This window comes from Microcaecilia unicolor, chromosome 11, assembly GCF_901765095.1.
Source record: "Microcaecilia unicolor chromosome 11, aMicUni1.1, whole genome shotgun sequence".
Taxonomy (NCBI): domain Eukaryota; kingdom Metazoa; phylum Chordata; class Amphibia; order Gymnophiona; family Siphonopidae; genus Microcaecilia; species Microcaecilia unicolor.
Genome location: NC_044041.1, coordinates 126,095,810 through 126,117,560, shown reverse-complemented (window position 1 = coordinate 126,117,560; position 21,751 = coordinate 126,095,810). Strand labels below are relative to the sequence as shown.

General features: G+C 47.1%; 1 protein-coding gene across 4 annotated transcripts in view; it reads right to left on the bottom strand.

Annotated features, from left to right (window-relative positions):
* Positions 1-16,650, bottom strand: part of DPF2 (double PHD fingers 2) — a 183,906-nt gene extending 167,256 nt beyond the window's left edge. For all 4 annotated transcript variants that reach the window (XM_030217954.1, XM_030217955.1, XM_030217956.1 and 1 more), the window contains exon 1: positions 16,581-16,650. In XM_030217954.1, coding sequence (XP_030073814.1) covers positions 16,581-16,612 — 32 coding nt within the window. In that variant the 5' untranslated portion in view covers positions 16,613-16,650. The remainder of the gene's footprint in view (positions 1-16,580) is intronic.
* Between the last annotated feature and the right edge of the window lie 5,101 nt (positions 16,651-21,751).

The window sequence follows — 21,751 nt, the reverse complement described above, 5'->3', positions numbered from 1 at the left end:
TGAACCAGAATTGAATGTAAAATCTACCCAAATGGGCAGAAGACTGGAAAATCATTGGTTAACAATTTAGGATGTAGCTGATTCCAGCTGAGAACTGAATATTTAAGGGCAAGCAATATAAGCAACATTAGGAAAACAAATGAGTAACATTCCAAATTAGCATTCAACAGTGCAGCTGAAAAAACCTAGCTGAACTACTACTGTATTGTGGAAACATACTGAAACAGAAAAGAAGGTAAAATTATGTATAATCATACCTGATAATTTTCTTTCCATTAATCATAGCTGATCAATCCATAGACTGGTGGGTTGTGTCCATCTACCAGCAGGTGGAGATAGAGAGCAAACTTTTGCCTCCCTATATGTGGTCATGTGCTGCCGGAAACTCCTCAGTATGTCGATATCAAAGCTCCATCCGCAGGACTCAGCACTTAGAGAATTACACCCACGAAGGGACACTCTGCCCAGCTCACCACCGCCGAAACGGGGGAGGGGAATTAACCCAGCTCATCCCCACACAAGTGGGGGAGGGGAATCCGTCCAGCTCATCCCCGCGGAGCGGGGGAGGGACACCACACCCGCCGATGCGGGGGGATCTGGCTTATCCTGCAACCGCAACCGCGGGAGGAGCTGACTGACCCTAACACCGCCGAAGCGGGAGGGGTACAAAGCTGCCCTACAGCCGCACGAAGCGGGAGGGAGTGCCGGCAGAATTTAAGTCTCAATCCAGCCCCGTAAAACGGAGGGGAGAGGAATGCAGCAGCTCACTGTAACACAAACTCGTCTTAACTCTTGAAGAATCCAAGTGAAAAAACTTGAACACGAAGTCTTTCTGAAGTAACTGAAGACTAAACTTGAACCTGAAATGCAACCAGAACCAAAAACAGTACAGATATCTGGGAGGGGCTATGGATTGATCAGCTATGATTAATGGAAAGAAAATTATCAGGTATGATTATACATAATTTTACCTTCCATATCATCAAGCTGATCAATCCATAGACTGGTGGGATGTACCGAAGCAGTACTCACCCAGGGCGGGACCTAGAAATCCCTGACCGCAACACTGAAGCTCCAAACCGGGCCTCCGCCCGAGCAGCCACAGTCAAGCGGTAATGCTTGGAGAATGTATGGGCCGAAGCCCAAGTTGCCGCCTTGCATATCTCTTCCAAGGAGACGGAACCGGCCTCTGCCATCGAGGCCGCCTGAGCTCTTGTGGAGTGAGCCTTCAGCTGGATAGGCGGCACCTTCCCCGCGGCCACATAAGCCGCTGCAATGGCTTCCTTGACCCATCTTGCCACTGTAGGCTTAGCAGCCTGCAGACCCTTACGAGGACCTGCAAACAGGACAAACAGATGATCCGACTTCCGGAAATCATTGGTCACTTCCAAGTATCTGATGATGACTCGTCTCACATCCAGATATTTAAGAGCAGAGTACTCCTCTGGGTAGTCCTCCCTACGAAAGGAAGGGAGACAGAGCTGCTGATTCACATGGAAGCGAGAAACAATCTTGGGCAGAAAGGAAGGCACTGTGCGAATAGTCACTCCTGCCTCAGTGAACTGCAGAAAAGGCTCTCGACATGAGAGCGCCTGGAGCTCGGAAACTCTTCTGGCTGAAGTGATAGCCACCAAAAAGACTGCTTTCAACGTCAGGTCTTTCAGAGATGCCCTCGACAAGGGTTTCAAACGGCGGCTTCTGCAATGCTCTTAGCACCAGGTTGAGATTCCACGCAGGCACCACTGAGTGCAGAGGAGGGCGCAGGTGATTAACTCCCTTGAGAAAGCGCACCACATCTGGCTGCGAAGCCAGGGAAGCACCCTTCAGGCGGCCCCTGAAGCAAGCCAGAGCCGCTACCTGGACTTTAAGGGAACTGAGCGACAGGCCTTTCTCCAGACCTTCTTGCAGGAACGCCAACACTGAAGAAATTGGAGCCGTGAAGGGAGAAAGAGAGCCTGCTTCACACCACGCTGCAAAGATACGCCAAACCCTGGCGTAAGCAGTAGAAGTAGAGCGCTTCCTCGCTCTTAGCATAGTGGCGATAACCTTGTCTGAGAAGCCCTTCTTCCTCAGACGCTGCCGCTCAATAGCCAGGCCGTAAGACCAAAGGGGGAGGGATCCTCCATCACCACGGGACCCTGATGTAACAGGCCCTGCTCCACTGTCAGCCGCAGAGGATCGTCGACTGAGAGCCTGATCAAGTCCGCATACCAGGGACGTCTGGGCCAATCCGGACCCACAAGGATTACTCTGCCGGGATGCCTTGCCACCCGGTCTAGCACCCTGCCCAACATGGGCCAGGGCGGGAACACATAGAGGAGCTCTTGTGTCGGCCACTGTTGGAGGAGAGCATCTACTCCCAGGGATCGAGGGTCCCGTCCTCTGCTGAAAAAGCGCGGCACTTGGCAATTGGCCGATGACGCCATCAGATCTAGGCTCGGCTGGCCCCAGCGCTTCGTGATGTCCAAGAACGCCTGAGCAGATAGCTGCCACTCTCCGGGCTCCAAGGTATGGCGACTGAGAAAGTCCGCCTTGACATTCATGACTCCGGCAATGTGGGCCGCTGAAAGCTGCTCCAGGTTCGCTTCCGCCCACTGGCAAAGATTCATAGCCTCCTTGGCTCGAGGGGCGCTCTTGGTACCTCCCTGGCGGTTGACATAGGCCACAGCCGTGGCATTGTCCGACAGGGCCCGTACAGGCTTCAACACCAGTACCGGGATGAACTCCAAAAGCGCCAACCGAATGGCTCTGAGTTCCAGGAGGTTGATAGACCACTTTGCTTCTGCAGGAGACCAGAGCCCCTGCGCTGTCCTTCCCAAGCAGTGGGCTCCCCAGCCCGACAACGAGGCGTCCGTCGTGACGACAATCCACTCTGGGGTCACCAGAGGCATTCCCGCAGACAACTTGTCTGTCTGCATCCACCAGCTCAGCGCCTTGCGCACTGCTGGATCCAAGGGAAGGCGCACAGCATAATCCTCCGACATCGGAGTCCAGCGCTGCAGCAGGGAGTGTTGTAGTGGTCTCATATGAGCCCTGGCCCAGGGCACTACTTCCATCGTGGCCGTCATAGAGCCCAACAGCTGCACATAGTCCCAAGCCCGAAGAGGAGAGGCTACTAGGAACTGGTCCACCTGAGCCTGAAGTTTGACAATCCGATTGTCTGGCAGGAACACTCTGCCCACTTGGGTGTCGAATCGAACTCCCAGATACTCCAGGGACTGAGTCGGGCGCAGCTGGCTCTTCTCCCAGTTGATGATCCATCCCAGGGAGCTCAAAAGAGCAACTACCCGGTCCACAGCTTTGCCGCACTCTGCATAAGAGGGGGCTCGGATCAACCAGTCGTCCAGATAAGGATGGACTTGTACTCCTTCCTTTCGCAGGAAGGCCGCTATGACCACCATTACTTTGGGAAAGGTCCGCGGAGCAGTAGCCAACCCGAACGGGAGGGCTCTGAACTGGAAGTGTCGGCCCAGGACTGCAAAACGCAGAAAGCGTTGATGAGGAGGCCAGATGGGAATATGCAGGTACGCTTCCTTGATGTCCAAGGATGCCAGGTACTCCCCTGCCTTCACTGCCGCTATAACAGAGCGGAGAGTCTCCATGCGAAAGTGCCGCACTTTCAAGGCCCGATTGACCCCTTTGAGGTCGAGGATAGGCCGGACAGAACCTCCTTTCTTTGGTACCACAAAGTAAATGGAGTAACGCCCCTTGCCAAGCTGACTTTCTGGCACCGGAACGACCGCACCCAGGCGGATCAGATTGTCCAAAGTCTGCTGCACTGCCACAGCTTTGACCGGAGACTTGAAGGGAGAGAGTACAAACCCGTCTCTTAAGGGTCGGCAGAACTCTAGCTTGTAGCCGTCTCTGATGACTTCCAGCACCCAAGCGTCTGAAGTTATTGTGGTCCACTCGCCCAGAAACGAGGACAGCCGTCCTCCAATCTGCACTGGGGCGTGGACCAAGACCCCGTCATTGGGTACGAGACCCTGGGGGAGGACCGGAGGGAGCACCTCCGGGACGGCGGTCTCTGCGAAAGGAATGCTGCTTGGGGGAGAAATTCCTCTTAAAGGAAGAGGGGGCAGAAGAACCCGACCTGCCTGGGCGGTACCGACGGGCTTCCTGAAAACGTCCTCTGGAGGTACCGGGACGAGCACTAGCCCGAGCCCTGACCTCTGGTAACTTCTTGCCCTTAGACGTGCCGAGATCGGTCACGATTCTGTCCAGCTCGACCCCAAAGAGCAGCTTGCCTTTAAAAGGCAATCTAGCCAGGCGGGATTTAGAGGCGTGGTCAGCAGACCAATGTTTCAGCCAAAGCCACCGCCGCGCAGAGACTGTCTGAGCCATGCCTTTAGCTGAGGCTCTCAAGACATCATACAGCAAGTCTGCCAAATAGGCTAAGCCCGATTCCAGGGCTGGCCAATCAGCCCTCAAGGAATGATCCGAGGGGGAAGCCCGCTGCACCATAGTCAGGCACGCCCTGGCCACATAGGAGCCGCAAACTGAGGCCTGCAAACTTAAAGCAGCAGCCTCAAAGGACGACCTTAAGGCCGCCTCCAATCTCCTGTCTTGGGCGTCCTTTAGGGCCGTGCCACCTTCCACCGGCAATGCCGTTTTCTTAGTCACCGCAGTGATTAAAGAATCCACGGTAGGCCACAGATAGGCCTCACGTTCACTCACAGCCAAAGGATAGAGGCGGGACATAGCCCTAGCCACTTTAAGGCTCGCTTCTGGGACATCCCATTGAGCCGAAATTAAGGTGTGCATGGCATCATGCACGTGGAAGGTTCTAGGCGGGCGCTTCGTCCCCAGCATAATGGCAGAGCCAACAGGGGCTGAGGGAGAGACGTCCTCCGGAGAGGATATCTTCAAAGGGTCCATGGCCTGTAACAACAGGTTGGGCAAATCCTCTGGGCGAAAAAGCCGCGCTGCAGAGGGGTCATCCGCTCCATCCGAGCGGGGATCCGTCTCCTCCAAGGAATCCGCAAAGGACCGTTGGGAGACCTCAGACATGCTGCCCTCATCTACATCGGAGGAGACTAATTCCTCCAAGGCCTGGGAATCAACCCGAGGGCGTTTACCTCTGGGAACCTCAACCTCTTTACCAGACGAGGGAGCGGGGGCAGCGTTGTGCATGAGGAAGGCCTGATGCAGCAGCAAAACAAACTCGGGGGAGAAACCCCCCAGACTGTGCACTCCCGCAGCCTGGGCAATAGCCCTAGGCGCGCTCTCAACCGGCGCTCGCAACAGCGGGGGAGAGACATGCTGCGCATCCAAAATGGCGTCCGGCGCGAAACTCCGCGAAGGAGCCGCGCGGGAAGAACGGCTCTTAACTTTAGCCGCTTCTGTGCCGTCGCCCAAATTAAGGGCGTTCATGGCATTAATGTCTCCAACCTCAAGGGCGGCCCAAGAAGAAGCCGTCCGAGCCGCGTGGCCGGCCAAGATGGCGGAGGCGAGGAGCGGGGGATGGGCGTTTATGGCGGGAAAAACCGCCACGCCGGAGGAAGGACCGGGACATTCATCGGTCACGAAACTGTCACCCAACAAGGGCGAATCAGGCTTTAAGACCCCCGCATCCCCTCTAGAAGCGCTCAAGCGACCCGGGGAGCGACCCTTTGCGCCCTCGCCCTCCGACGCCATGTGCCACGAGGAGAAGAATCGGGGAACCCCCGCCCGCTATAAAAAGGTAAAAATTACCTGCTGTCCGCTCCGAGTTGTAACGACCTGGTGTCCCAGTGAGTAGCTGCAATAGACGCTTAAATAAACGTCGAAATAAACGCCTTTAAAGACGTTTAAAATTTTTTTTTTTTTTTTTTTTTTGTTTAACGGAGCCAGCGGGAGGGGGGAGAAAAGGAGGGACCTGGCACCACCAGGTTTGCACTTGCTCAAAAGAGCCCTCAACCCCAGGCACTCAACAAAACCTAAAAATTAGGCTTGGAGGCCTAGCCAGAGCTGCTGCTGTGTGTGACCACCACCTGCTGAGATAGAGAACATACTGAGGAGTTTCCGGCAGCACATGACCACATATAGGGAGGCAAAAGTTTGCTCTCTATCTCCACCTGCTGGTAGATGGACACAACCCACCAGTCTATGGATTGATCAGCTTGATGATATGGAATATATATTTTTTTAAATTCCAGGAAATGGGAGCCAGGTAGTCAACTAGAAGAAAAGGAGTTTGGCTTAGGGCAGGGGTAGGCAACTCCGGTCCTCGAGAGCCACAGGCAGGTCAGGTTTTCAGGATATCCACAATGAATATGCAGGAGATAGATTTGCATACCAAGGAGGCAGTGCTTGCAAATCTATCTCCTGCATATTCATTGTGGATATCCTGAAAACCTGACCTGCCTGTGGCTCTCGAGGACCGGAGTTGCCTACCCCTGGCTTAGGGAATATATACTCCAGAGTGTCAATCCAGCACTCAAAGATAACTCAGCTGCGAGGAGCAAAATAAACTGAGATTTGGAGGCAAGAAAGTTCAGTTAGCTTGCAACAGAACAGAAAAGAGAAATACAGCCCACCTGCCCCAAAATAGGTAGGCTTTCATAATAATGGCCCTGCTGAAAATATAAACCAGCAGGTGATAAAGCATGCAAACCCCAGTTCTGCTTAATATATTTAGAAATTCCTTTGTAATTCTTCAGAAAAGGGAAATAAAATGAACATGCCAGGACTTAAGGGGCTCAGAAAGCAAATGTTTCTCACCACTCAACTACGGTTGGAACTTACAAACAATATTAACCTGCTAAACCACAGAGACCCTGTTTCTTTTATGAAAAACTATGGACAATGAGTAACAAAATACTACTTACCTCTATATGTCAATAAATAGACTGTCACACACAGGAGGTCAAATAAGACCACAAACTGTAGCCCCATTTCACCACTTATAGCTGCCATACAGGAAAGGAGTGGAGTTGAAGCCGGAGAAAAATACTGAATGTTCTATGCTGCATGACACCCTTAAAGGGTAAATCACTTGAAACTACTTATTTCTCGTCTCCTTCCTCTGGTGAATAGACATAACCCATTCATTCTGGACTGGTCTGGTACGGACGAAAAGGAAATGCTATTTGCACAGCTATCCCATCACACTTGACATGTCTTTGAGCTTCATAAGAAAAAGTATACACCTTGCAGTCCAAAGGGAGAACAAAACTATAAAAAGTTTGGAAAACAAAAAGAAAGGATATGGAACAATAAGAGCCAAACATATGGTACCTCTGTGACCAAAAAAAAGAGGAAGGCTAACATTAAGGAACTATATAGAATTGTTACTTGAAAGAGGATTGAGAAAAGGGGTATGGTGACTTCAGAGGGATCTCTTACTTCCCTATATGGGGGGAAATTATTATTTTTAGCAACCTGGTAAACCAAAAAGAAAAAACAAACCTGCAAAAATTAAAACAATAATGGACATCCTATAGTTTTTACAAAACTAGTCCAACAGCACTGGGGATGGTCCAGGTGAGCCACAATAATGATTCACTTGAAACGAAAGAGAAGGAAGATGGCCTATGATTACTCCTGGGGGAATCCTGCGCTACTACGCAATGCAGAATTTGCGCATTATTCCCCACCTCCGCAGACTGGGCAGAATTCTGCCCTTCCCACACAATATTCTGTGGTCTGCTATTGCAATGCAGTGTAACATAGATGCTTCAATTCCAGTTGTCTCCCTACCTCCCTCTCTGCACACACACACCACTTCAGAGCAGTAAGAGGAGCTACCCAGCTACATATTGGGCTGCTTCCACTTTCTCTGCCGACTTGGTCCCCGACAGTTCCTTTAAGCCACATGGCTGTATGAAGGCTCACACAGCTCAAAAGAACAGTTGGGCCTGGGACAGCAGAAGAGTAGGAAGCAGCTCAATGTAGAGCCTGACCAAACCTAGGATCTTTGGTTTCGCCTGAAACCGAATCTCTGACCAAAACTGGCTGCTCAGTTTCAGTTGAAAATGAAACCATAAACCAACCCCTCCACCTCTCAGCTTCCAAACAAAAACGTCCCCCCTCACGAGCTGGCCTGGCCCATTCCCAGCGGCAGCCCTCCTCTTCCCCAATCACTTCTTCCCCCATCCCACCATTAGACCCTCCCCAGGCCTACCATAGGAAGGCCTGGTGGTTTGTTCCTGGACCGTGCAGCTATTCCACCATAATGGCTGCCAAGACCTCCACAAAAGGTCCTGGCAGCCATTTTGATATTAGAAGCAGCACAGGGAGGAGACTTACTCTTGTCTGTGCTGGTTCCACTCACAAAATGGCCGCAGGGACCTCGCAGGCCTGCCACGGGAAGTCTTGGCAGCCAGTGCAATGGAGTGCAGTACAGGGCAAGAATGACTGGGGTTGTCGTGCCCCAAAAGCTACTAGACCTTCCTAAGGTAGGCCCAGGGAAAGCCTACGGGTGGGATGAGAGGAGGGAAGTGATCGCAAGGGGGGGAGGAGTTTCAGGTTTCAGCTGAAAATGCTCAGGTTATTTTCAGACAAAATTCAAACTTGGATTTCGGTCCCATTTCAGTGCCGAATCTGAAACCAACATTCAATCGGCCTCTAGCCCGATGTGCAGCTCCTTCTAACACTGGAATAGTGTGTGTATGCAGGGAGGGAGGAAGGGAGGGTAGGGGGTGCCTGGAAAAAAGGTGGATGGAGTTGTGGATGCCATGTTGAGGGGGGAGTGCAGGAAGGTGGATGGAGTACAATGTGCCATGGGAGGAGAGAGGGCTAGAATAAGGTTTATGGAGTAATCTGTGCCACGGGGGTAGGGGGTGGAGAAAGGTGGATGGGGTAATCTGTGCCATGGGGGGGATGGAGAAAGGTGGATTGGGGAGGTGTGTGCCATGGGGGATGGAGAAAGGTGGATGGGGGAGGTGTGTGCCATGGGGGATGGAGAAAGGTGGATAGGGGAGGTGTGTGCCATGGGGACTGGGGCAGAGAGTGGGGTTTGCCTGGGGAAGATACCTTGGGGTGGACAGAACAAGGGTCTTGCTGGAAGCTGGGGGGCGGCGCATAGGGAGGGTAGTGAACAAAAAACTCTAGAAGGCTGAGTGCTGCTACAGCGTAGAGAATAGGTGAACACAAAAGGAGTGAATGGGAGAAAATTTGGAGGTAGAAGAATAGACAAAGTTGGGGACTAAACAGGGAAAGGGATACAAACTAGGACAGAAATGGAGAAAGTGGAACCTGTGGAGGGACACTGCTGTCGCGGTGGTGGGGGTATTTCATGCCTGGAGGGAGAAGCCAGCAGTGATAATTGGGGAAATCTGCACAAGAAAGTTACAAATAAAATGTGCCGAATTTTGCCAAATTTTCAAATACTGTGCACAAAATCCCCCAGGAGTATATGGTGATGAAAGAGTAAGTCCTGGACCACTTCTAGCGCACACGAACATAAAATGTTAATGGAGGCATACTGTCCAGGGAGGGGAGCAAAAGCCAATAAATAATGTGAGATACACACTACACACTAACACATAATAATATTTCTCACTGTTAGGTTTTTGTAAAGTTTATTAAAAAGCTTGACAGATTCCCAAAATCTTTTAAAAGGTTTATGTCATTGTCAGTTTTTGAAATGTTCAGATTTATAAATGGATTTACAAGAAACATGATGCTTTCAGAGCAGTAGCTGTAGTACTGCTCCGGGGTCCTCTCTCTTTTCCTGACTAAAAGCTTAACGTTCTGCTTCTCGAATTGAGCAATGAAGGCCATGGGACCATCTTATGGAAGAATACATGGTGCCAATGCCATCTGCAACATCAAAAAGAGGTACTAAGATAGAAAAAGAAAAAGCAAGAGGCACGGAGCCCAAGAAGGTGGATGGGCTCATACAACTGGACACAGAGTTCTCAGAGCAGCAGCTGGGGCAGATAAACACAGCGGTGGGTGTTGCACTGGAGCCCTGCTTTGCACTTCTTACCAAACAATTCAGCAAAATGGAAGCTATGCTGACGGAGTTTACCAAAAGAACCTCTGCTTTAGAGAAACGGGTCTCAGACACAGAAGACACAGCAGAGCCCGGATATGGCTGAGATGAAGTAATATTTCTGTTTTGTGCAAGCAATTATTAATTTTTATAATGACTATAAACTTATAATGGCTATAAACTTAAAAGGGACGCTTTGAATTTTGAGATCCAGTTAAACTTTTTCAAGACTACTCGACTGCAGTGGTGGAGAACCAGAGGTGCTTTTAGCCAATTTGCACAGCGTGAAGAGTGAGGGCAGACTCAAGAAAAATGTCAGGAAGTATTTTTTCACAGAGAGAGTGGTAGATACTTGGAATGCCCTCCCGCGGGAGGTGGTGGAGATGAAAACGGTAACAAAATTCAAGCATGCGTGGGATAAACATAAAGGAATCCTGTGCAGAAGGAATGGATCCTCAGAAGCTTAGCCGAGATTGGGAGGTAGGGCTGATGTTTGGGTGGTGGGACTAGTTCTGGGCAAGACTTCTACGGTCTGTGTCCTGAAAATGGCAGATACAAATCAAGGTAAGGTATACACAAGAAGTAGCACATATGAGTTTATCTTGTTGGGCAGACTAGATGGACCGTGCAGGTCTTTTTCTGCTGTCATCTACTATGTTACTATGTTATATGAGAAAAAGGTCCGATTAATGCTTCTATATCCTGCGCTCCTAAACGTGAATGTGTCCGGGAAGTGGGTCTCCTGTGACACCGTGTCAGCTTCACAGGACTACCTCAACATGCTTGCAGAAGAAGGGAAAGTGTGATCACGCCTTAGATGGATTTACAGTAAGGGATTGGCACGTACAATCTCGAATGCTGGATTATAAAAGGATTTTCTTCCAATTGATTTGGCCCATTCTATGGTACTTTGCACGGCCACACTTCCCATGAGTCCAGAGATTTCAGGTGGAGTCAACATCAGACTGCCCTCTGTGATGAATACATTTTTGACCTGGGGGGGGAGAGGGACCTATCATTTTGTGATCATTCTCTGTCACGACAACTGCCAAGCAGAGATGGGGGAGGAGCGCTGTCTATCTGTGGGCGACTGGGTGAAGGTGGAGGGGGGGAGGTGTTAGGTCTTGGTGGTGTTTAGATAATTGGTCCCCGCTAAGGGGTCCTACAGTTTTTTTGTTTGTTTGTTTTGCGGGGGGGAGTTTATGGGTGTCAAGGGTATGAATATCTAAATACAAGGTTTCATATGGTACTACGACTATTCAAAGCGGGACTGTCGGGGGGAGGGAATTCATGGTGCAATGGGGGAAAGGACGCCTCTCAGGCTCCAAAGGGTTGCAGGGTTATTGAAGCAGAATGTCATCTGGAGGGTTGGGGAGGGGGGGAGGCTGGGCTCCCTGGACCAAATGGAAAGTAGCAAGACACTTAACATTATGGGCAACAGGAATGTCAATGCCACAGTATAGGCTTATAACCTGGAATGTTGGGGGGATAACCTCCCCCATGAAACGGAAAAAAGTTTTAACTGAACTAAAATGGCAAAGAGCAGATATTGTATTCAAGAAACCTGTCTCTCAGATAGTGAGCACCAGAAACTTAAACAGTCCTGGGTGGGCACAGTGCATTTTGCGTCCTCGAGTGGGTGGAAGAGAGGAGTGGAGGTACTAATTCATAAACACCTAGCCTGCACCTCAAACATTTTGCTACAAGATGAGCGGGGGAGATTTCTCTTACTGAAATTGTGGCTCCAGGGTAGGGAAGTATATCTGCTAACTTTATATGGCCCAACTCCTTATGACCCTGTGTTTTTTCCCTTGTTGGATAAGTTATTGCCTTATCAAGGTAATGCCTTAGTAGTGAAGGGAAATATGAATCTTCTTGTGCATCCCAGTGAGAGGGACTTCATACATAGATCTAGGGCACATGACTCGCACACCCGGTTAGATTATATTCTGGTCTCCTCAAATTTGTTTCCCATTGTCACCGAGGTGCAGATAGGGATTGAGGTGGTCTGAGCCACTCCCCCGTGTGGACTGACTTAGAGACACCGGCAGACCAAGTGTCCGTAGGGTGGTGGTTCCCTAGATATTTAGCCTGCAATAGAGAATTTCAGGCTTATCTGACTGCTAAGTGGGAGTCATTTTTAAATCATAATCGCTAACACTTAAATGAGCCACAATTGTTTTGGGCTAAGGCAGTTTTAAGGGGCAAGTTAATTGCTTATACAGTGGCGTAGCATAACCATGTGGCGCGGAACATACAAAACTTAGAACTGCAATTACACAGAGCAAAGCAAGCATATGTAAGGCATCCCATGGCCAGTACTAAAGAGGCCTACCTGTCACTTGAGACTTTAAATTCTCTATTGCAAGAGCAGACACAACGTAGCGTTATCAAAAATATCGATTTCACGCGTTCGGCAACAACCCAGGGGAATGTTGGCCCAAGTAGTGAAATCCTGGGGGGGGGGGGGGGGGGGGGGGGGGGCGGGAGAGAATCATACAATTAGTGCATTATGAGACAAAACAGGGCAAATAACTAACCACACTGACAAGATGGTGCAAATCCTGAGAGAACACTTTCAAAATCTTTACAAGAGATGTCCGGCCTCAGCTGAGGGGGAGGTGGACACCTTGTTAGCGGGGGCACAGATGCCACGGTTGTCGGAGGAGGCTGTAGAAGCCTTGGGGGCCCCACTGCATCTTAAGGAACTTCAACGCGTGATTAAACGTCTCAAGTCCCATTCAGCACCTGGAGCTGATGGGTTCTCTGGGGATTTCTATAAGATTTTGCAAATCTCACTCTTGGGTCCCCTGTTAGACTATTATCAATCGGTGATAGAAGGGGACGTTCCCACCGCACGAAAATACGGCATTGATCTCACTGCTCCCCCAAACCTGGAAATCCCCGGATGCCTATAGGCCGATTTCACTACTAAATGTCAACATTAAAATACTGGCCAAGGTACTGGCGTACAGGCTGGCTAGATTCCCCCCTGAGCTGATTGGACCTCCTCAGGTAGGATTTGTCTCAAAACGGCATTCTGTAATAAATATTAGAAAGGTTCTTCTGACCATTTCCCACTGTCAGGTAAATAAAATACCAACCATGCTGGTCAGTCTGGACACCGCCAAAGCATTTTATCAGGTCAATTGGGCATACTTGTTCCCACATACTAGTAAATGGTAGCAAATCTCTGGGTTTTGATATACAGCGAGGTACTCGCCAGGGTTGCCCCTTGTCCCCACTTGTTTAATCACTCCCTAGAGTCCCTGTTATGAACGCTGAATGACTCGCCACAGGTGAAAGGCGTGACGATCCAGGATCTGCTCGCTTATGCTGATGACATATTACTAGTGCTTACTTCACCACAAGATTCACTTCCTCCCATGTGATCCATACTGCAACATTTCTGTGCCCTCTCAGGGTTTTCCCTCAATGTGGCTGTACCACATGAACTTTATCTTATCTCAACATCACTCTGTATTTGTTTACACTGGAGTCTGCAAACGCATCTCCGGTACTATGTAAGCCACATTGAGCCTGCAAATAGGTGAGAAAGTGTGGGATACAAATGTAACAAATAAATAAATAAAAATTATGGAAGTCTAAAGTGCTTGCATTGGACCCAGAGGTGAAGCAAGCAGGCTGGAGGGGAGATTTCCCTTTCTCGTGGGAGAAGACAGCACTGAAATATCTGGGGTGGGGGGTCCTTATTCCAGCTGATCTTTCTACTTTATATACAATAAATATTTCCCCTTTGTTAGAAGAAACGAGGCATAGACTTGCACTCTAGCAGGCTTATCCTCTCTCTTTATGGGGAAGAGTTGCCCTTTTTAATATGATCCTCGCCGCTAAATGGGTATACCTATTTCAACAGCTTCCCCTGTTTTATAAGTGAGGGAAGAGCGGAAGATCAGTAAATTCTTACAAGTGTACTTATGGAAAGGGAGGAGGCCTAGAATGCCACTGACACTTAATCAAACCCCTATAAGTCAAGGGAGAATGGGGATCCTGAATTTAAGATACCTGATGATGGCCTGTGGGATGTGTCACATTAACAACTGGTTTAGAGGCACTGAGGAGTTCTCAGTTACCTGTCTTGAAACTATTGTCCCTGGGATACACTTTAGTCATGTCCTACATACCTCAGGCAGGTTACCTCCAAATGTTTTACAAAATTATACCATGCTTAAATCCTCAAGAGCAGTGTTGAAGTTGATACGCAGGAGAAATCATTTTTCTTTGCAGGTAACCCCATATTTACCTATCTGTAATAGCCCTGCCTTCTCCCCGGGAAAGGGTAAGAGTACGTTTAGACAGTAGGCATTGAATGTTCTTCAATATTTAGCACAAGTTGTGACTGAGGAAGGGCGTATGAGATCTTTTAAATATTTCCAGTAGACTTATAAGATATTACCTACACACTACTTTGCTTATATACAGCTTCGATATTACGTGTCTTCTTTGGTTTGGACTGATCTCAAGGAAGATGTCGTAGATACACTATTGGAGGTCTATACGTCGGGGTCTCAACAGTCGATGCCACTAAAATTCCACCACAAACATTTGAAAGACACCACGCCCGAGCTAGATTATAAGCTATTGGCGATTCGCTGGTCTCAAGACATGAGGTGCACGGTAATAGAGAATTGTAAATGATACATACAGCAATTACACTCTAGACATTTGTCTGTGGAGCCGAGAGAAATGCTCTACAAATTTTTTTCTAAGACTTCATTTTGCAACAAATAGTACGTTCAGGGCAGGTGTGTTGCAGACTTCATGGTGTAAAAAGTGCGGGGCAGCATCAGCAACTCCTGGACACATGTTTTGGACATGCCCCGTTATAGAAAATTTTTGGAGACGAATGCTTGGGGCGGTGGATACATATTGGAACTGTACTGTCATTTATATGATCCATTTATATTAATAGCTATACCTATACATACCCACCACTGACTGGCTTTAAGAGCTTTACACAGCAAGCTATTCTATTTAGTATCAAAGCTATTTTGTTGAATTGGCTGACAGACTCTGGACCAACGCTGTCACAATGGAGAACTCTATTATTGGTACAGATGTGCATAGACAGGCAACGGATTTCATCTCTGGAACGGGGCCAGGTCTCCGGTTTCATGACACTTGGGAACCGCTTTGGCTCATGTTATCTTCTAAAGCCTGGAGTTATTTGATAAATACTTAACCCTGAGCTTTGAACTGACTTGAGGGGGGGGGGGGGGGGATTGGTAAGTTGTACCTTTATTTCTGTTGAATATTATAATTTTGAAATTTCAATAAAAAAGATTTCAACATAAACGGATTTACTATATTGATATTACATAATTTTTGTATTGACATCAACAATGATTCAAATCCTTGTTTAGATGTTTGTTCTTTTTTTTACATGCTATTTATTAACAATCCCCCCTAACTATACAATCTTGCACACAAAAAAGATGTCAGGAAGTATTTTTTCACAGAGAGGGTGGTGGATGCTTGGAATGCCCTCCCGCGGGAGGTGGTGGAGATGAAAACGGTAACGGAATTCAAACATGCGTGGGATATGCATAAAGGAATCCTATGCAGTAGGAATGGATCCTCAGAAGCTTAGCCGAAATTGGGTGGCGGAGCAGGTGGGGGAAGAGAGGTTGGTGGTTGGGAGGCGAGGATAGTGGAGGGCAGACTTATACGGTCTGTGCCAGAGCCAGTGATGGGAGGCGTGAAATACTGCTGGGCAGACTTGTACGGTCTGTGCCCTGAAAAAGACAGGTACAAATCAAGGTAAGGTATACACATATGAGTTTATCTTGTTGGGCAGACTGGATGGACCATGCAGGTCTTTTTCTGCCGTCATCTACTATGTTACTATGTTGAGAATAATGGCAGTTATGTATCTTAATTGTTAAATTTGGTACAAATTAGCACCACCAATAAGACAATTGGAGTTAACTGATGCATAGGTTACTCCCCTTAGTGCTAGGTGCAGATGTGGAGAAGCATGTCCAACACTTAGGTGCTAAGGTTATAGAATACTGTCAGGTGCGAGCATTTACACAGGCCTTTGCCATGGGATAAGGGCTCATGAACTAAAGTTAGGAGCTGAAATACAGACTTACACATGTAACTGTGAATATAGAATTTGTGATTAGTGCCCAGCATTTTAGCACCTAATTTTAGGCCACCTTCATAGAATTACCCCCATTTAGTGTAAATCAATAATTATCAGTTTACAATAAAAATAACAAATATAACAATAATAATTCTGAGGCCAAACTCAACTGATAAATTAGAACTATGTAAAAGGAGAAGGGGGTGTAAGATCTGTGCAAACTTTATAACTATCATCTCTCTGTTATGATATTTAAGAACATACTAAAAAATAAAGTTATTGGAAATGTGGAAAGGAGTGGCAGGCAGAAAACAGGCAGATATGCTAGAGAAGAAAAGAAGAAAGTAGAAGGGAAAGAAGGAATGAGTGGGGTGACTAAGATACGGAGGAAGAAGCGGTGGTGAACATAATAAAAAGAGACAAAAGAGGCGGGGGAGAGGGTGTTAAAGAAAGGAAAATGGAGGAAAGAGGCAGAGAAACAGAATGAGGGGAACACCATGGCCCCTTGTTCACCCTGCATTGCCCATTCCCTTTCCCGGTACCCTGACTCACAGCTTTACCACATTCTCCACTGCCGCCGCCATCTTCCCGTCCCGCGCTCCCTGGGCATGCGCGCGCACATCCCGACCATGACGTCGCTGTACGTGTGTGTGCCCAATGCGGAGTTTGCATTCCCGTCTCCTCGTCGGGAGTCGGCGCAGCAGTCACGCTCTCAGGAGGTTGAAGAAAACAGCAGGAGAGGAGAGGACAGGAGATGGGTTGTTCCTATCTAGTCTACGGAAGGAGCTTGCTGCCGTTTTAGTTCACTCAAAACAATATCAAATGCTATTGAAAACAATAGCAAGAGATTATTACAAATAACGGACTGCTTATGCGTGGTTAATCTGTAAAAAGTCTAAACCTGATCTGCCTTAAAACGTGGAGGACAAAGGAATTTTTTTTCTTTTTTTACTTGACAGCCTTTTAATTTATTTGAAAGCTGCCCATATGTAGATATAAATATTGTGAAATAAAAATTGGAATATCACTAAAAGAGCTTACAAAATTATTGTAGCTCGTAGAAACTGCAGTTATAAACTCTGTATTTTGTGCTCAGTTTTCTATACTGTTCTATACAAATACAGATGGGCAAATTTGAGTGAGGATATCCTGTTTCCTGACTGATTCATTTCAAATGTAATCTGCATTGAGAAGCCTTGTGTTATAAAGACGGAATAGACTGCAATTAGATGGAAGTAAAATCAAATTCTACTTTCATTGGGGCACATGGAATTACATCTTCACCTGATCTGTTGTGTAGAAGTTTACATTTTAGATATACACATAGATTATTCTGTTTTTAGGCATGTTTCAGGGACAAGTAGTTTTATAAGTCTCAAAAATAAATATTTTGTTTCATGCAGATCTCTTTTGTTTAAATATAACTAAATGGGCTGTAAACCCCTAATGCCAGTGGCGTTCCTACGGGGGCTGACACCCGGGGCGGATCGCCGATGCGCCCCGCTCCCGGGTGCAGCGGCCCCTGGAACAGCAATGCCCCCCGGGTGCACGCCGCTGGGGGGGGGGGTGCCGCGCGCCTGCCGGCTCTTCGTTTTCATGCTCCCTCTGCCCCGGAACAGGTTACTTCCTGTTCCGGGGCAGAGGGAGCAGGAAAACGAAGAGCCGACAGGCGCGCGGCACCCCCCCAGCGGCGTGCACCCGGGGCGGACTGCCCCCCCCCCCCCTTGGTACGCCACTGCCTAATGCAGTCCATTAGTTTTCTTATATTTTGTTTTTTGATGACTTATGTTGTGCCAGAACTGAAAACTCTTATCTCTTCTATCTGGTCAATAATAAAAGGCGCTCATTATGAACACTATCCACCCTAAAAGGTTGTTTTCTGGCTGTACATGAGGAATTGTGATATCGAATAAATAAGTGTAGGTTTGTGGCCCTAATCATGCATCCAAAGGTTATAGCCAGTTAATCATTTAACATATTAATGGAACATAACCACAGCGGCATGGTATGGTCACATTTTCAATATGATAATACTAGATCCCAGCTAAGGAATAGGTTATTTTGAGTTAGTCTTCACTGGACCAAACTTGGGGCACTGTTGACTAAGCTGTGCTATAGGTGCGCTAACTTTCATGGCTTAGTCAACAGGGCCCCTTGCTTTCATTGCGACATCACCATCCAGCTAGATAGGCAGTGTCTTAAAAGGTGGATGATAAAGGATTTTTTTTTTTTTTACATTTTGTCTCATTATCCCAAGCAAACTTGGTTTCAATGTGGCTTACATTTGAAAATACTGTGAGACAGAATAATAGAATTCTTATATCTTGGGAGCAAGTACATGGATATGTCTGAAACATTAACAAAAGATGAGATTACCATTAGGCTCATTTTCAAAGCACTTAGCCTCCCAAAGTTCCATAGAAACCTATGGAACTTAGCCTCCCAAAGTGCTTTGAAAATATGCCTCCATATATACCCAGCTGGGCATTTAAAAGTCTGTCCTTTAATAATGCCACATGTTCAAAAATCATAGCCATAAGTATAGACAGTTATTCAAATATTATCACATGCATACACCAGAACAGGCATCCATACACACATTGCAAAAGTAAACAACTTATACAGAGTACATCCAAAATGTAATTTTTATTTTCTCATTTTCCATCTTCCAAAATTCAAGAGAGTAGATGTACAGATCCGCAGGACCCAAAGCAGTTCAAAACAAGTTAAAGTGAAAAAAAAAAAAACAACAACACAGTATATACTTAATTGTTCAATCGCCCTTAGGATTAACCTTTGGGTTTAAAAAGCAAAACTATGTGCATGAAAGGACTGAATAAACGAATTAAAACAAAGTTTTCAGCAAATGCCCTTAATATGTAATACTTGGTATGAATAATGAAACAGTGAAGGAATATTCACATAGCAAGCAGATTTATTTTCCATTGAACATAATTAACTTTGTATGAACTTGGCTGCTAATAGTGTGTTGAAATGGACAATGCTGGCACATTTAGACTGCCTCTAGACAGAACTTATGCATGAAGGAAGCCCCTACCTTATTATTCAATGCATATCTGTAAAATGGTAGTAATAAAAAAAATATGCAAGGGCATTTTTATAATATACCACTACATTCCACAAAACAAAAAAGGAGCAAGTTCCCACATGCCATCTTTTTCTTTTGATGTAGGAATAGGAAAATAAAAGATGTTAAATGCTCCCAGTTTCAATCTAATTAGGTTTTTAAAAAAATTGTACTTATAAATAGTAAGTCTGATTGTTAAGCACCTGATTTTCATAACATGATGTCTGTTTTGGTGGCCTTCTAGGCGTGAAAACATCTCAGCATGAATACAGGGAGTGCCTATAACCAGCCCCTCCAAATGACACAATGATCTAAAATGTAGAAACAAATTAGTACTCTAACCGATATCAATAGACGTCAAACAAAATAAAACATGGAAAAGAAAATAAGATGATACCTTTTTTATTGGACATAACTTAATACATTTCTTGATTAGCTTTCGAAGGTTGCCCTTCTTCGTCAGATCGGAAATAAGCAAACGTGTTAGCAGATAGTATATATAAGAGAAACATCAAAGCATTACTTTGACAGTCTGACGGAGTGGGAGGGTGGGGGTATGCTTTGATGTTTCTCATATATACTATCTGCTAACACGTTTGCTTATTTCCGATCTGATGAAGAAGGGCAACCTTCGAAAGCTAATCAAGAAATGTATTAAGTTATGTCCAATAAAAAAGGTATCATATGTATAATTATAGTACAGCAAGAGGCCCTCACTGGATGCCCACCGGAAGGGTGGAAGGCCAGATTTTAGGACTCAGGCTGTAAAAATACCAGCTAGGTTTAAAAATCTATGACTGGCTGAGCAAGGACTTGCTTTTCCAGCAAGTTAATATGTGTCCCAGCTTGGGATCCATCCACTGGAATAGTGGTGGGTCAATTTACATACCTTAAACAGCTTAAACTGCTAAAAGGCACTGGCTAGGCCTGAAAAACTTAGGACGGCCTGGTTGCTGAGCCCCTGCAGTAGCAGGGTTGCTTGGTAAGCCTTATTAGAATTTAGTGTGACATTCAAAAGCAGTACAAAAGCCAAAAACAAAGAATTAATGGCTAAAATCCTAAAAAGTTAAGTTCACAAAATGGAGGCTGATACAGGTAAAATGGCAGCCAGAGTCACAAGATATGGAACTGATCTCTTCATCTTAGAAGAGATGGTTGCACAAGATTAGGAACAGTCCATATTAGGAGTTGACCATATTAGGAGTTGTTTACAAGACAGGAAAAAGATTAAGAAACAGGTGGACTTGTATGGGGACCAAATACTATATAAGAAATGCAAATCTGAGTTGAATTCGGAGTCTTTCCCCAACGAATCTCAGAGGGCGAAGCTTTGGCCGGTTGGACCCAGAATCTGACTGATGTGTGTACCAACTTGAAGTCCTGATTGGTGAGAATAAAAGACTATTTCTATCTCAATATTCTCTAGTCTCTGTGTTAATTTCTCTGTTTCATTTCACACCTTATATCACATAAATAGACTATCTTTTAAACTCTAGTACATCATGTGGGAGAATAGATGCCCTAGGATGTCCTTGGAAATTAGGAGCCAGAAAACAGAGGTCATATTTAGGAGACTTATTATGAGCCTTCTGAAACCCTCTCTCCACCTCCGTGGGCAAGGGTCCTGCGGGGGTCTAGAGAGGGGTAATTAAAAACACATCTTATTTTCTTTTCCATGTTTTATTTTGTTTGATTTCTATTGATAACCTTTAAGAGTGGACTAACATGGCTACCACACCTCTCTACTCTAACCGATGAAACTAACACTTCCTCTGTGTACATCCATATGCAGGGCCGTGCCAACACGGTAAGTGAGGTAAGCATGGCAGGAGGGCACCATCTTCTGGGGGGCGCCCCGCCACACCATGCTTACCTCGCCCTCCCGCTCCCATGTCCCAACTGCCCGCCCTCTTCTCCCCCCCCAACAAGATCCCTTTTAAATTTACCTCCGTCTGGCAGCGAAGGCGCAGCGTCAGTGAAGGAGGCAGCGCTCCCGACGTCTCTACTAGTCTTCCCTTCGCTCAGTGTTCCGCCTTCTTCTGACGTCAAGGAAATGACATCAGAAGGCGGGACATTGAGCGAAGACTAGTAGAGACGTCGGGAGCGCCACCTCCTTCACTGACGCTGCGCCTTCGCTGCCGGACGGAGGTAAATTTAAAAGGGATCTTGGGGGGGCGAAGAGGGCGGGCAGTTGGGACATGGGAGCGGGAGGGCAGGGGAGAGAGGAGCGTGGATGGGAGGGCAGCGATCATTTTCACGGGGGGGGGAGGGGGCGCGCGCACGCCAACTGTTCGTCTGCGGGGGGCGCCACAGACCCTTGGCAGGCCCTGTCCATATGCTGCATAAGCCAGGATGTTTGAAAATATAAGTGAGGTTAAATAAAAATGCTACCAACAATAAAGAACGACAACGAGGAAGCAGCTGGTTGCTTTGTTCTGAGTGTACTAGATGACGACTGCGCATGGGGAATAGAAACAGCGACTAACAAAATTAGCTTCAACATTTTGACGTCATCCCTTCCTGCTGTCTTCAACCTCCAGTCCTTGGTCGTGTGACGTGTCGTTCCTCTGGATATACACAGTACGCTTGCACAAGAGAGCGTGGACGAGAAGGGGGCGCTGTGGTTCTTCTGACC